At 41.8% G+C, this 16,873-nt stretch overlaps 1 protein-coding gene across 1 annotated transcript in view; it reads right to left on the bottom strand.

Annotated features, from left to right (window-relative positions):
- The window catches only part of gldc (glycine dehydrogenase (decarboxylating)), a 205,793-nt gene that overhangs the window by 92,979 nt on the left and 95,941 nt on the right, over nucleotides 1-16,873 (bottom strand). Inside the window, exons 4-5 of the mRNA XM_063049181.1 lie at nucleotides 8,228-8,392; nucleotides 986-1,063 (exon numbers count right to left, since the gene is read on the bottom strand). Of these exons, the coding sequence (XP_062905251.1) occupies nucleotides 986-1,063; nucleotides 8,228-8,392 (243 nt within the window). The remainder of the gene's footprint in view (nucleotides 1-985; nucleotides 1,064-8,227; nucleotides 8,393-16,873) is intronic.

The raw sequence follows: 16,873 nt of genomic DNA, 5'->3' as shown, positions 1-16,873 counted from the left end.
TTGAATCCTATCAAATATTAAAGGTCTGGATAGAGTGGATGTGGGGAGAATGTTTACTATAGTGGGGCAGACTAGGACCAGTGGGCACAAACTCAGAATAGAGGGACATCTATTTCAAACAGAGATAGGGAAAAGTTTCTTCAGCCAGAAGGAGGTGAATCTGTGAAATTCATTGCCACAGATGGCTGTGCAGGCCAAGTCACTGGGCATATTTAAGGTGGAGGTTGATAGATTCTTGATTAATCAGGGCATCAAAGGTTATGGGGAGAAGGCAGGAGAATGGGGTTGAGAGGGATAATAAATCAGCTATGATGGAATGGCGGAGCAGTCTCGATGGGCTGAACGGACTAATTCTGCTGACCAGGTTTTGCATTACTATTTGAAGTTGGTGCAGACAGAGAGTGGGACCAAGAGAGCCGTGGGAAGTTTAATTATTGGGGGTTTAGGGAAATCACAGCAAGAAACAGACAGGAGCTGGAGAGTTTAAATTTCCAGGGAATATAATTTTAGGTGGCAAGTCAGGTGGTTACTCAAAATGGACCTAAGACAAATGATTCGGCCTTGAGAACCTTCCACAATTTCTTAAAACCAGTAGGAATCCAGGATCATACTGTTGGCAGTGAGAACAAGTGTTTCCATTACTATAAACAGGCATCTTAGAAATTCAAAGACACTTGACTCTGGGGTGAGCTTAAACGCTGATGAGCACCTGGCCTCCAATCTTCAGCTTCAAGAAAGGGTTTGCCTGCAAACAAGCCCTGGAGTACAGTTCATTGAAGCCTGGTCTTTGAGAATAGCTATGACTCATCTCCAAGTAGGTCACCATATCAGTCTCCTGGATGTTTCTATGATGCAAAATTATTCACTACTTAAATTCTTCTGAACTATTAAATTGTGGTCATAATCTCTCTCCGTCTATTGCATATACCAATGTACTGGAACACACAATTTATTATTCAATTTAACTTATAGGATTTTTACATACTTTGCTCTTGTTTGCACAACAGCTATTGTTTGAGGGTGACAACGAGCATCCACGTAGAATTTTCTTCGCTTGTTGTGTCTAAGTAAAACATAACAAAAATAGTGAATTCAGAAAGCATTTCTTAATCTCTGAAACATTTGATTTGTTAGCCAATAAAATGGAGAAAAAGTTGGGAACACAAAACAGAAATTTACAGTTTGGTCTTCTAAAAATGATTTACCTCAGAACTGTCAATTTCTTTGTTCTGATCATGTTCTTTCTTGTTAGAGATGTGTAGAATTTATATTGAATATGCATTTCTCTTAACGGATGACACTTACGTGATGGTATTTGCCTGCAACATCGCTGTATGTTAATTATTGCATCTGTACATGCACGTACTTGTGCGTAAAATACACTCAACTCTGTCTGACGAAGACTGGGAGGACAACGCAGAGTCGAACAAAAACAAAGATGTGCAACTTCCACATCTCCACCCACTGCAATGGCAAATGTTGATCCCCATGGTAACTACAATCTGTGCTTTTCACCATTTGAATACTACAACAGAGGACCAATATCGGAATCAGAATCAAGTTTAATATCACTGGCATATGCTGTGAAATTTGTTACCTGAGCGGCAGCAGTACTTCACATGCATAATAATAAAAAAAACTAAGTTACTATATATAGTAATTTAGATATATATTTATAATTTAACTATATAGTCATACTTAACTGATCCCGGGGGAAATTGGTTTTCGTTACAGTTGCACCATAAATAATAGTAATATGTAAATTATGCCAGGAAATAAGTCCAGGACCAGCCTATTGGCTCAGGGTGTCTGACCCTCCAAGGGAGGAGTTGTAAAGTTTGATGGCCACAGGCAGGAATGACTTCCTATGACGCTCTGTCTTGCATCTCGGTGGAATGACTCTGGCTTAATGTACGCCTGTGCCCAACCAGTACACTATGTAGTGGATGGGAGACATTGTCCAAGATGGCATGCAACTTGGACAGCATCCTCTTTTCAGACACCACCATCAGAGTGTCCAGTTCCATCCCCACAACATCACTGGCCTTACGAATGAGTTTGTTGATTCTGCTGGTGTCTGCTACCCTCAGCCTGCTGCCCCAAGCACACAACAGCAAACATGATCGCACTGGCCACCACAGACTCGTAGAACAACCTCAGCATCGTCCAGCAGATGTTAAAGGACCTCAGTCTCCTCAGGAAATAGAGACGGCTCCGACCCTTCTTGTAGACAGCCTCAGTGTTCTTTGACCAGTCCAGTTTATTGTCAATTCGTATCCCCAGGTATTTGTAATCCTCCACCATGTCCACACTGACCCCCTGGATGGAAACAGGGGTCACTGGTACCTTAGCTCTCCTCAGGTCTACCACCAGCTCCTTAGTCTTTTTCACATTAAGCTGCAGATAATTCTGCTCACACCATATGACAAAGTTTCCTACCGTAGCCCTGTACTCAGCCTCATCTCCCTTGCTGATGCATCCAACTATGGCAGAGTCATCAGAAAACTTCTGAAGATGACAAGACTCTGTGCAGTAGTTGAAGTCCGAGGTGTAAATGGTGAAGAGAAAGGGAGTCAAGACAGTCCCCTGTGAAGCCCCAGTGCTGCTGATCACTCTGTCGGACACACAGTGTTGCAAGCACACGTACTGTGGTCTGCCATATACATATACAGTGGCATGCAAAAGTTTGGGCACCCCAATCAAAATTTCTGTTACTGTGAATAGTTAAGTGAGTAGAAGATGAACTGATCTCCAACAGTCAAAAAAGTTAAAGATGAAACATTCTTTCCAACATTTTAAGCAAGACTAGTGTATTATTTTTGTTTTGTACAATTTTAGAGTGGGAAAAAGGAAAGAAGCACCATGTAAAAGTTTGGGCACCCCAAGAGATTTGAGCTCTCAGATAACCTTTACCAAGGTCTCAGACCTTAATTAGCTTGTTAGGGCTATGGCTTTTTCACAGTCATCATTAGGAAAGGCCAGGTGATGCAAATTTCAAAGCTTCATAAATACCCTGACTCCTCAAACCTTGTCCAAACAATCAGCAGCCATGGGCTCCTCTAAGCAGCTGCCAAGCACGCTGAAAATTAAAATAAATGATGCCCACAAAGCAAGAGAAGGCTATAAGAAGATAGCAAAGCGTTTTCAGGTAGCTGTTTCCTCAGTCTGTAATGTAATTAAGAAATGGCAGTTAACAGGAACAGTGGAGGTCAAGTTGTGGTCTGGAAGACCAAGAAAACTTTCCAAGAGAACTGCTCGTAGGATTGCTAGAAAGGCAAATCAAAATCCCCATTTGACTTTAAAAGACCTTCAGGAAGATTTAGCAGACTCTGGAGTGGGGTGCACTGTTCTACTGTGCAGCGACACCTGCATAAATATGACCTTCATGGAAGAGTCATCAGAAGAAAACCTTTCCTGCGTCCTCACCACAAAATTCAGCATCAGAAGTTTACAAAGGAACATCTAAACAAGCCTGATGCATTTTGGAAACAAGTCCTGTGGACTGATGAAGTTAAAATAGAACTTTTTGGCCGCAATGAGCAAAGGTACGTTTCGAGAAAAAAAGGGTGCAGAATTTCATGAAAAGAACACCTCTCCAACTGTTAAGCACGGAGGTGGATCGATCATGCTTTGGGCTTGTGTTGCAGCCAGTGGCAAAGGGAACATTTCACTGGTAGAGGGAAGAATGAATTCAATTAAATACCAGCAAATTCTGGAAGCAAACATCACACCGTCTGTCAAAAAAACTGAAGATGAAAAGAGGTTGGCTTCTACAACAGGATAATGATCCTAAACACATCTCAAAACCCACAATGGACTACCTCAAGAGACGCAAGCTGAAGGTTTTGCCAAGGCCCTTACAGTCTCCCGGCCTAAACATCATTGGAAATCTGTGGATAGACCTCAAAAGAGCAGTGCATGCAAGACGGCCCAAGAATCTCACAGAACTAGAAGCCTTTTGCAAGGAAGAATGGACGAAAATCCCCAAACAAGAATTGAAAGACTCTTAGCTGGCTACAGAAACCGTTTACAAGCTGTGATACTTACTAAAGGGGGTGTTACTAAGTACTGACCATGCAGGGTGCCCAAACTTTTGCTTCGGGCCCTTTTTCTTTTTTGTTATTTTGAAACTGTAAAAGATGGAAATAAAAAAGTAATCTTGCTTAAAATATTAAAGAAATGTGTCATCTTTAACTTTATGCCTTTTGGAAATCAGGTCATCTTTTACTCGCTTAGCTATTCACAGTAACAGAAATTTTGACCAGGGGTGCCCAAACTTTTGCATGTCACTGTCTGTCTCTATACCTATATATATGCGTCCAAACTTCAGAGTTATGCGAGGAGCACCAATACAAGTCACATGCGCACGCTTCACAATCTCACTGTTGGGATGAGAAGCACCGCTTTCCCGCCAATACAAGTCAGGTGCGTGCACTTCACAATCTCTCTCCCGCCACTCTCGCATTAGTTTTGGCAAGGTGTGGATGCGCGATCTTAAACTTTTGTTGGTTTTACCTACAGTGCAGTGATTTTCCGCTTGAAATATTTAACTACACCTCCTAAGCGTCCGATGTCATGTCCTGGGCTGTTAGCCAAGCGGCAGAGAACCGTTTTAACACATGAAAAAAAGTTGGAAATTATAAACAGCACAGCATCAGCTGAAGGTAACAGCTGTGGGACACTACTGCCGGGAACAGAAACTTTGTTGCTTGACAATGTGCCAGCCCATCCTAAACATTTGGACAGCATTCATCCTAACATAACAGTGCGTCATCCTAACATAACAGTGCGTTTCCTGCCGTTTAACACAACATCGCTGATTCAACCAGTCGACCAAGTTGTGATCCACATTCAAGGCATGCGTTTTTTTTTACCGCGAACTATCTCTCAGATGCTGCAAGCAACAGACGATTTTGAAAATCCCGGGAGTTTACCAACGGTGAGGGAATGGCGGAAGTCGGAACACTTGGCACAAATGGCGATGGACATGGACCCACGTTTAGAACGGAGTCAGCATTTCAGTCGTTCCCTGTCGTCAACCATTCTTCCCTACAAGCAAAATTAAAACAAAATGCTGCCAAGCAAACAACCCTCACCACTTTATTCAAATCGGTAACACCTTCTGCCGGCAGTTCTAAGAATTCTATGAGTCTTCCTTCACCCCTTGCTGTGCTTGATATTATCCTGACGACCACAACCATCCACCTTATCTGTGTAAAGCTGCCCGACACCACAACAACCACTCATCTCCCAGAGCGAACACACCTGCCACTGTTGGTGAGTACTGTACACCCTCGGATGTTAACTTTTGTATGATTTATTACATTGAATATTACCTTACATTGATTAAATATAATACACGTTGTCTTGCAGTACTGCTTTTGTGTCGTATTGGTAGGAAAATGTGAATAAATTACTGATAAAACATATTTAGGAAGTCCTCTGGAATGCAGCTCTATTTTCTCCGTTTAAATAATTATTCACATTATGTGTCAACTTCAAGGAACGTATCCCCGCATATAACAAGGATTGGGTGCAGTATATAAATTAAATATAGTTGAATTAAATTAAGTAACGCAAAAAGAGAAAAAAAATTAGTGAGGTAGTGTTCATGGGTTCAATGTCTATTCAGAAATCAGATGGCGGAAGGGAAGAAACTGTTCTTGAATCACTGAGTGTGTGACTTCACGCTCCTGTACCTCTTCCCTGATGGTGGCAATGAGAAGAGGGCATGTCCTGGGTGATGGGGGTCCTTAATGAAGGTTGCCGTCTTTTTGAGGCATTGTTCACTAAAGATGTCCTGGATGATGGGGAGGCTAGCACCCATGATCGAGCTGACTGAGTTTACACATTCTGCAGTTTATTTCAATCCTGTGCAATGACCCCTCCCCCATTCCAGACGGTGATGCAGCCAGTTAGAACGCTCTCCAAGGTACATCTGTAGAAATCTGCGACATACCAGGTCCCCTCAAACTCCGAATGAAATGTAGCCACTGATGTGTCTCCTTTGTAACTGCATTGATATGTTGGGGCCAGGATAGATCCTCAGAGATGCTGACACCTAGTAACTTGAAATTGCTCACCATTTCCACTTCACTGAGGACTGGTGTGTGTTCCCTTATCTTGCCTGCTGTGACACCACTCAGCCAGCTGATCTCTCTCTCTCCTGTATGCCTTCTCATCACCATATTGTGAAACAGATAGCACCAGGTACAGTTAAAGTACAAGATTACCTATGTCAATCCCAACAACTGCTAGATGATGCATTTTCAGAAGTCAAATGGGATAGGACATCCACATTAAATGGTAGGGTACTAAGGACTGAGGAACAGAGGGAACTCAAGATCTAAGTCCATTTTCTCCAAGAGCGGCAACACAGCTGGAGAGGAAGTGAAGAAGACATACGACATACTTATCTTCACAGGTCAGGGCATAGAAAATTAATGATTATGTGCAAATTCAAATAATGTTACCATTTGCCATGACATCGAGGACTCTGACAAACCTCCATTGATGTACAGTGGAAAACATTCCGACTGGTTGCATCAGGGTCAGGTATGGAAACTCCAATGAAAAGGAACAAAAGCCGCTACAGGGAGTGGTGGACTCAGACGTGTACAGCTCTTCCACTGTTGAGGACCTCACTATAAGAGGTGATGTCTCAGGACGGTAGCATCCATCAGACGAGATCTCCAACATCTGAGCTATGCTACTTCTCGATGTTGGCATCAGGGAGGAGGTACATGAGCCCGAAGTCAGATAACTCAAAGATCAGCAATAGCTTCTTTCCCACTTGAACTGCTCTCAAAAACCTTAACACTACCTTGGGCCATGCACTCAGAGGCCACTTTATTAGATACACCTCTACACCTGCTCGTTAATACAAATATCTATTAAGATATTTATTGGCAGCAATTCAATGCATAAAAACATGCAGACATGGTCAAGAGGTTCAGTTGTTGTTTGAACCGAACTTCAGAATTGGGAAGAAATGTGATCTAAGTGACCTTGACTGTGGAATGATCATTGGTGCCAGTCAGGACGCTTTTGAGCATCTCAAAGTATCTCCTGGGATTTTCACGCTCAACAGTCTCTCTAGAGATTACAGTGAATGGTACGAGAAACAAAAACAAAAATCCAGTGAGCAGCAGTTCCATGGGCAAAATCACCTTGTTAATGAGAGGGGTCAGAAGGGAATAGCCAGACTGGTTCAAGCTGACAGGAAAGCGATGTGTTGCAACGTACAGAGGAGCCTCCCGGAATGCACAACACATTGAACCTTGAAGTGTATGGGCTAGGGCAGCATAAAACCACAAAAATACACTCAGTGGCCACTTTATTAGGTACAGGAGGTCCCTAATAAAATAGCCACTGAGTCTATATATTTTTTTCTTTTTCTCAATCTTGCATAAGTGCTGTTATGTTTATTTTGCACACGTCGAAGTTCTGTATAATTTATGTTAATTTCAGTGCATAACCAACATTTAGGTGTATTCTGCCGAAATGTTTCGGTCCAAAACATTGACTGTACTTTCTTTTCCATAGATGCTGCTTTGCCTGCTGAGTTCCTCCAGCTTTTGTGTGTGCTGCTTTAATTTAAGTGTACGTTAACTTGCGTTTGTCTTTGTTTTCTAATGTAGTGTTGCTGATGTGCAATACTAATTTTCAAGGTATTTACATCCTGTATATGTACACATGCCTAATACGACAATAAATTTAAGCTTTTATCCAGCCCGTAATGTCACAGCATCAATCAAAAGAAATTGATGACCCACTCATCTATAACAAATGGATTAGCCTTTTCAAACCCTAATTTACTGCTTCAGGAAATCAACTATTTGAAAATGAATTATCAAGTCACACCCAGATAACAGCTATTGTAATACTCCTTTAATATAACACCATGGGAGTTCAGGTGCTGATAGGTGGTGTCAGGTGAGCAGAATTTATTCTATTTATAGTCCAACATACATTTAATTAACTTTTTTTTTTAAAATAGTACACAGTGCAATAATAACTCTTCCTGTGCATCAGGTGAGTTTCAAGGGAGCACAGGTAAACTCAGGTGAGTTTCCAGGGAATACAGTTACCAAGATCCTGGTGAAGGGAAGGGAAGCACAGGGAATCAACATCTTGCAAGCTGGATATCGTACCAGTAGGATTTCTGAATAACTGGATAAGCAATGATCAGAGTTTTATTGTTGAATACACATTAAAACTATAGTACCTGTGGCATAACTGCATCGCCTCAGCAGCAGCGGTTCCTTCATCCAACAAGGAGGCATTGGCCACATCCATGCAAGTGAGATCACACACCATAGTCTGATAATTGAGCAGGCTTTCCAATCTGCCTTGAGAAACTTCTGGTTGATAGGGAGTGTACTGGGTTACCCTGCAATGAAATTGGGAAAAAAAAACACTCATGTTGGTTCTGAGATTTGAATCACATCTCTTCATAGTTTTTAACGTAAAGAGAATCGGTAAGTTTTGAGTTGTCAGGCCACTAGGTAGAATGAGACATAAACAACCTTTGAATACTTGGTATTGAGTTGAGTTTCTTGCTCCCAGTTGTTGATCCTGCTTGGAGGGGGAGTTGCCGTGGAGCAGAATGACAAGACCAGTTCGGTAGAACATTTCTTGGGTTCTACTTGCAACACAAGAACATTTAATGTAGGTGCAGGAGTTTCAATGCCCCACCATTTGTTATAATCAGAGCTGATTGAACTTTGAACTGTACAGCACAGGAACAGGTCCTTTGGCCCAAGATGTTGTTAGTGCTGAGCTAATTAAATTAATCTCTTCAGCCCATACAACGTCCGTTCTCTGCATGAAACAGAGCTGACATTTCAGATCCCATCATTTCATCAGACATGGAAGCTTCTTTTGCCACATCAGGGCTTCAGAGTGGGTTGGGGAGGGATGGACACGAAAAAGTGAAACGTCAAAGGTGAGACCAGAGTTCTCATGGTAATATGCTGTCTACAAAATATCGAAAAACAGTTTATTATCTCTGTGATCGCTAGAGGCAGCTGCTATTAAAAGTTTGAAAGGTTGCATTTTAGAACATCAAAATGTGAATAAAAACGCCCAAACTTTAGAACCTCTGGACTCAATTTCAAGCACTCTTCATTTCATGTTCTTGATTATTTATTGTTTATTTATTTAGTTATTTATATTTGCATTTCAACAGTTTGTTGTCTTTGGCACATGGGTTGAATGCCCAGTTGGTGCAGTCTTTTATTGATTCTATTATGGTTATTATCCTATTATAGATTTATTGAGTATGCCTGCAAGAAAATGAATATCAGGGTAGTATGTGGTGACATGCACTATAAGTACTTTGATAATCAATTTACTTTGAAACTTGACCATTTATCTCATACAAAAGGCATCAGAAGAGCTTGCATATACAACCTTCTGGTTCAAAGGCAATAGTGCAAGAAGTCGCTATTCATAATTGCCTTGTCGGGCTTATCCATACAAGAGTTGGGTTCCCATTTTCTCATACCAACTGTTCCACATATTCATGGAGCAATGCTACCCAAAACACTGATGGTACTATATACTGTACCCTCACAACCATACACAAACCTAACAATTTTACTTGTTTAATCAGATTCAAATATCATGCTAGCTGTAGTTCTGATTAGTTCCATTTCTTCCTTGGCAGCAGTTACAATCGAATCCAGAACCAATTCCATTTTTTCTTACAACATCCACCCCACTGAGTCAATGCATGCTCTCAGAACAATCCCCACCCTCTACTTTCTTTCCTATGTTCTCCCACATGTCCAGTAACGACCCCTCATCTCCCATCTGACCTCATCATAAGGGGCAATATGAACCCAACAGCCTGTACCTTTGGGATGCAAAAGGAAACTGGAGCACTCAGACAAAACATACAAATTCCAAGCAGCCAGTAGTGGAAGTCAGGACTGAACCCAGGTCACCAGAGCTTTGCGACAGCTGCACAAGTTATTGGTCCTAATCAGTGGTGTATCTAAGGTATGGCAGGTGTGGCACATGCTCTGGGCACCACTTGAAGGGGGGGGGCACCACTGAGCAGTTTCTATTAAAGTCAGACAAGTCATCCTCAGGTAGTGAAAAAGAATTTTCTTCAGATGTATCATCTGTCTTTGATTATCATGGGTGAGAAGCACAAGGATGGCCTTATTTCAGAGCATGAAACGTTTCTTCATGAAGGAGGAGGAAAGTGGAGCTGAAGGACGGAAGAGATGAAAGTTGGAGGCGGAGGAAGCCAAGAAGTCAAGCAAGCTCTTCATGCCCTTCTTTGAAAAGCCCGGAACAAGTAGTTCGACACGTTCCATGGAGCTGCCTGCACATGCTACAAGTTTGTTGGAATCCGAAGGTGGATCAAGTACAAATGCGTCACTAGCCGAGGAGGAAGTCAAGTCAGATAAATACGAGTATGACGAGATTCAGAGTGAGGTTGCCACAGAGAACGTAGACATGACAGGAGGGGAAGATGATGGTGGTGGTGGTGATGATGTTGAGTTTATTGACAAGGTTTTACCTGACGAGATTGAACCTGACAACACTGAACCTAGTGAACTGGATGGTGTCAAAGAGCCTTGAACTGTTATTTGGCGGGGATTCTGCAGGGAGTGCTCATGGAGTAAGGTCGCTTTTGGCTTTGCTCCATTCCTGTTATCTTTTTTTTAAACCTATGATCTCCCTTACTTAACCAATTTTTACCTACACCAGAAGATTTATTTTATCTTATTGATTCTTTCTTGAACTGCAACTGTGGAATCTAAAGAAATGAGTACAAGATCCAAAACCAAAGACGGGAAAGATTCCGACGGAAACGGAGGAAAAAGAAAAGGTGATTCTAAACAAATGGAGCTACCCTATGATGAAGTTTTTCGCAGAAAAATTCGAGGAACGAAGTCAAAATCTATCTTAAAGCTTATCTGATAAATTATCTGATAAATTTGAACAACAACATCAAAGTCTTAATGAAGACTTAAAATCAATCACAGAAACTCTGAAATCCCTGGATTGTGAAGTCCAAGAACATCGAAGTAAAATCTCTGAACTGGATATTAAATCTCAGAAGACGGATTCAAAAGTCGAGAATCTGGAGCAGAATTTAGCTTCGACCATTAAACAACTGCAACATTTTAAATCCAAAGTTATCGATCTTGAAAATCGATCGAGAAAACAGAACTTAAGTATAATTGGTCTACCCGAGGATGTTGAGAATGGAGACCCTTCAATATTCTTTGCTCAACTTTTAAAGGATACGTTTAGTTCAGTATTTCCCAACGATCCTCCATTGCTCGACCGCGCCCATCGTATACCATGGCCAAAGCTGGCATCCGCCGAATCAAAACCAAGACCAAGTATTCTTCGTTTCCATTACGTTAATGTTAAAGAACATCTTCTCCAGGCTGCTCGTCGGCAAGGGATGATGAAATATCGGCAGCATTCCTTCAGAATAGTTCAGTCCAATTACAGTCCCGAAGTGATGAAAGAGCAATTGGCTTATAAATGTGCACAGGGCTCATATGTGCAAAGATAAATTATCTCGTTATTACTCTTATATAAATCCTATATGAGATAGATGTCATTCCAAGATAGCTTCTTTAACTCACACGTTTTGGTCATGTCGTTTGTTGAAAAAATATTGGAAAGATATTTTTGATACTATTTCAATGGTTTTGAATATAGACTTACAACCTCACCCAATTACTGCTATTTTTGGGTTACCAATGATAGAATCAAATCATTTAACCTCTTCAGCTCGTCAGATGATTGCATTTCTTATTTTAATGGCTAGAAGATCCATTTTGCTGAATTGGAAAGAGATTAACCCTCCTCCTATATTTCACTGGTTCTCACAAACTATGTTGTGTTTAAATTTGGAAAAAATTTGAAGTGTGGTTTATGACCCTTCCATTAAATTCAAAAAGACTTGGAGGCCATTTATTCAGCATTTTCATACGATGTAATTTAACCATTTCCAAACTTATTTTACTTCTCTGTAGTGTTGGTTAAGAGGAATGGAGTCGTCGACACTAAGGTTTTCTTTTCTCCCATTTTTTATGATGTTAAAACAGCCCAGGTCTTTTTTTTTTAGTTTAGTTGATTAATTCTATTTAGATTAGTTTTTTTGGAGGGAGGTTACTATATTTTTTTTAAACTTTTTTTTCCTTTTTCATGATTTTTGTCTAGATATTTCTCTTTGTTCTGTATTATTCATTGGTATCCTATATGATTGGGAGTTTTGTCAATTAAGTATTATTTGGTTTTATAATTACTCATGTTAATTATAACAATGTATTCCCAATAACTTTGTACTACTATTATGTCATGTTTATATTTTATGAAACTAATAAAAAGATTGAAAAAGAAGAGGAAATTGGGACATGGTCGTGGTGAGGACGTGACTCGCTCATGGCTGGTCTATTCTCCTTCTAAAAAGTCTGCATTTTGTGTCTGTTGTCTTCTCTATTCCCGGTCAGACCATCAATCCTCATTGGAGCAGGAAAGTGGATTCAACCAGTGGAAAGCACCTGAAAAGATTAGTATTCATGAAAATGCCAAGAATCATCGAGAATGCTTCACACAGTGGAAAGAAATTTAGCTGGAAACAGAGGAGTTATTGACGCGGTATTTCAGTCACAAATTGAGAAGGAAAAGCAGAAGTGGTGTGATATCTTGACGAGAATCCTTCACTGCATAAAATGCCTTGCGACTCAGAACCTGGCTTTGCGAGGACACAGGGAGTCACTCCAGCTAGACGATGACTCCAATGTGGGAAATTTCCTTGGCTTACTGAAACTACTGGCCATCTTTGACCCTGTCATAAAAGAACACCTCACTCATTTGGAAAGTCATCCTGGATCCACGTCTTATCTTTCAGCGGGTGTCCAGAACAAATTCATCCACATGATGGTATCCACTGTTTGCCAGAGTTTACAGAGAAGCATTCGTAAAGCCAAGTACTATGGTCTCAGGTTCGACTCGACTCCTGATCAGGCAGACCGTGAGCAGATGTCAGAAGTAGTGAGGTATGTGGAAGTTGATTTTGAGAGGAAAATAGACCGTGTTAGAGAGTCCTTCCTTGGTTTTATCCAGATAAGCCAAAAGGATACTGAGAGCTTGGTTGAAGACATCTTGAAACAGCTAGAGACAGACGAAATGGAGCTACAAGCTTGTCGGTCACAGTGCTATGACAACGCTGCTGTGATGGCTGGACACAGAAGTGGTGTTCATCAAAGAATAAGTGAGAAAAACAACCTGGCAGTGTTTGTGAATTGCGACAATGACTCACTCAACTTGGTGGGTGTACATGCAGCCAAGCAGGATACGATGATTGTAACGTTTTTTGGAACTATCGAAGCTCTCTACGTGTTTTTCTCTCGTTCAACACAGCACTGGGAAAAACTCAAAAACGCTGTGCCTGTGGTTGTTAAGTCGGAGTCCGAAACCAGGTGCAGTGCAAGGACAGAAGCAATGAAGCCCATCAACAAGTACCTTGAGGAGATACTTCAAGTTCTCTAGCACATGATAGACAATGAAAACGAGACCAGTGAAACAAGTGACGCAAGGCAGCTGTACAACCGCATGTTGAGTTACTATTTTCTGATTTGCTAGAATTTTGGAACAAAGTACTCATTCCCATTGACCATATTCAAAAGAGGCTGTAGGATCCTAGCATGAACTTCCATGATGCTGCCCTGGATTTGAAAGCCCTCCGAGATCATTTTTATGATGAAAGAGAAGTATTAGTCAGTGAGTCACTCGAAGAAGGAGTCAATCTCTCTCAAGAATGGAATATTGTAAGTTGAAAGACGTCAGAGACGTAAGAAAGGAATGACTGATGAGAACTCGAGAGACGCTGGGTTAACAGCTAAGGAGGAAATGGGAAGAGTCATGAAGGGAACACTCAACCATCTTCACAGAGAAATGGACGAAAGGTTCGCTCGTTTGCATGACACTGATGCCAAGTTTGGATTCCTTCTCTATGTCGAGAGACTGTGCTACGGCGCTGACAGTAATGACCTAAAGAAGAAATGTGAAAATTTGGGTGAATTGTACAGCTCTGATGTTGATGGACAGCAGCTATATGAAGAAATTTTGGATTGCAGAACGTTGCTATCAAGGCGGGTCGACATGAAAATATCAAGACCTGAAGAGCTTCTTCAACTTATTGTTCAGTATGGAGATGAGAGCATCTTCCCCAATCTTCACATTGCTATTCAGATAATGCTAACCATCGCAGTTTCCATCACCAGCTGTAAGAGATCATTCAGCAAGTTAAAACTAATACTTTCGTATTTGAGAGCCTCCATGGGTCAAGGCAGACTCTGTGATCTTGCTCCGTTGAGTGTAGAAAGAGAAGAAACTGAAAAAAAACTGACTTTGATCACATCAAAGACCAATTTGCATCAGTGAAAGCAAGGAAGGTGCAGTTATAATTTTCATGTAGTGCCATAATTTGTTAATTAAAAGATTAATGAGTCTGACTTGTATTTTTGAGCTCACATTATGGTAAAGTTATCTAAAATATGGGTGTCAGATGTTTGGACAGGGATGCAATTTTAGTGCTTGCCATAGGCGCTATTTTCCATAGATACGCCCCTGGTCCCAAAATCTCCCCGTGCAATTGGATCCCAGATTTCCTCACTTACAAACCCCAATCATTTCAAATTGGCAACAGCTCCTCCACAATCTCCATCAGCACAGATGCACCTCAAGGCTGTGTGCTTAGCCCCCTGCTCTACTTGCTTTGCACCTACAGCTGTGTGGCTAAACAAAGCTCCAATGCTATTTTCAAGCTTGCTGACGAAACCACTGACGTAGGCCGAATCAAAGGTGGTGACGAATCAGCACATAGGAGGGAGATTGAAAATTTGGCTGAGTGGCGTCACAATAACAACCTCTTATTCAATGTCAGCAAGACCAAGGGGCTGATCATTGACTTCAGGAGGAGGAAACCACAGGTTCATGAACCAGTCCTCACAGGAGGATCAGAATTGGAGAGTGTCAGTGTTATCATGTCAGAGGACCTGTCCTGGACCCAGCACATAAATGTAATCACGAAGCAAGTATGACAGAGACTAGTTGGCAAAGACTAGGCTGAGATCTATAACTTTGACATTCTTCGATAGATGTATGGTGTGAAGTATATTGACTGATTGCATCACAGCCTGATATGGAAACATTGATGTGCCCTTGAACAGAAAACACTACAAAAAGTAGTGGATACAGCCCAGTCCATCACACAGGCCATGCCCTTTTCTCACTGCTGCCATCAGGAAGGCGGCACAGGAGCTTCAGGACCCACATCACCAGGTTTAGGAACAGTTATTACCTCTCAACCATCAGGCTCTTGAACCAAATGGAATAATTTCACTCAGCTTCACTTGCTGAATTACTGAAATGTTCCCACATCCTATGGACTCACTTTCAAGGACTTTTCATCTCATCTTCTTGATATTTATTGCTTATTTATTATTCTCTCTTTATTTTTTACTTGCACCATTTGTTGTCTTTTGCACACTGGTTAAATGCCCACTTTGGTGCAGTCTTCCATTAATTCTATTATGGTTAATATTTTATTATGGATTTACTGAGTATGCCCAGAAGAAAATGAATCTCAGGGTTGTATATAGTGACATATATGTACTTCTATAATAAATTTACTTTGGCCAAACCTATAGGGTAAAGGAGGCATATGGTATGCTTGCCTCCTTTTTCTTCGGCAGTTGAACGGGGCACGACTATGCAAGCGCGTGTAAGTCAGACTGTGAGGCAGTGGGAGTATTTAAAGGAGAGCAGTTTAATGGAGCAGGCGACGGAGTAGAGGGTGACAGAGTAGGAAGGCTTTGGCTCCTGAGGCTTCGGCAAGCAGAGGTTGATGAAGAGCTTCACTCCAAGTGAGGTAAGACCGGGTAAGTTCCTTTAATAAATCGAATTACCTTAGGAGTAGGTAATGGAGGCAGCAGTTAGGGCAGTTGAGTGCTCTGTTTGCAGGATGTGGGAAGTCAGGGCGAGCACAATCGTCCCTGATAACTAAAAACGTTTGTACATCTGCGAAATGGTGCATCCAGCTGCAGCTCCTGACAAACAGAGTCAGGGAACTGGAGCTGGATGAACTTCGGATCATTCGGGAGGCAGAGGCAGAGATAAACAGGAGTTACAGGGAGATAGTCATTCCTAAGAGTCAAGAGACAGGTAGCTGGGTGACTGTCAGGAGAGGGAAGGGGAATAGACAGAATGAGCAGAGCACCCCTGTGGCCATTCCCACCAATAATAATTACATTGTTTTGGATACTGTTGATGGGGATGACCTACCAGGTTCAGGTTGCAGTGGTTGCGTCTCTGGCACTGAGATGGGACCCTCAGCTCAGAAGGTGGAAAAAGAAGAGAGCAGTAGTGACAGGGAATTCGATAGTTAGGGGGACAAATCAGAGGTTCTGTGGAAGAGATCGAGAATCCCGGATGGTCTGTTGCGTCCCTGGTGCCAAGGTCCGCGATATCTCGCATCGAGTTCTCAGTATTCTCAAGAGGGAGGGTGAGCAGCCAGATGTCATGGTCCATGTAGGGACCAATGACATGGGTAGGAAGCGTGACGAAGTCCTGAAAGGTGAGTTTAGGGAGTTAGGTGCCACGTTAAAGAACAGGATCTCCAGGATAGCAGTCTCAGGACTGCTACCAGTGCCACGTGCAGGCCGGTTTAGAAATAGTAAGATAGCGCAGATAAACAAGTAGCTGAAGACATGGTGCAGGAGAGAGGACTTCAGATTTATAGATAATAGGGCAGTTTTCCAGGGAAGGCGGGACCAGTTCCGGCAGGACGGTCTACATCTGAACTGGAGGGGGACAAATATTCTTGCAGGCA

This window comes from Mobula hypostoma, chromosome 5 (genome assembly GCF_963921235.1).
Source record: "Mobula hypostoma chromosome 5, sMobHyp1.1, whole genome shotgun sequence".
In the NCBI taxonomy this organism is placed as follows: domain Eukaryota; kingdom Metazoa; phylum Chordata; class Chondrichthyes; order Myliobatiformes; family Myliobatidae; genus Mobula; species Mobula hypostoma.
Note: the sequence above shows the minus strand (reverse complement) of the source record. Positions and strands in the feature narration are given on the sequence as shown.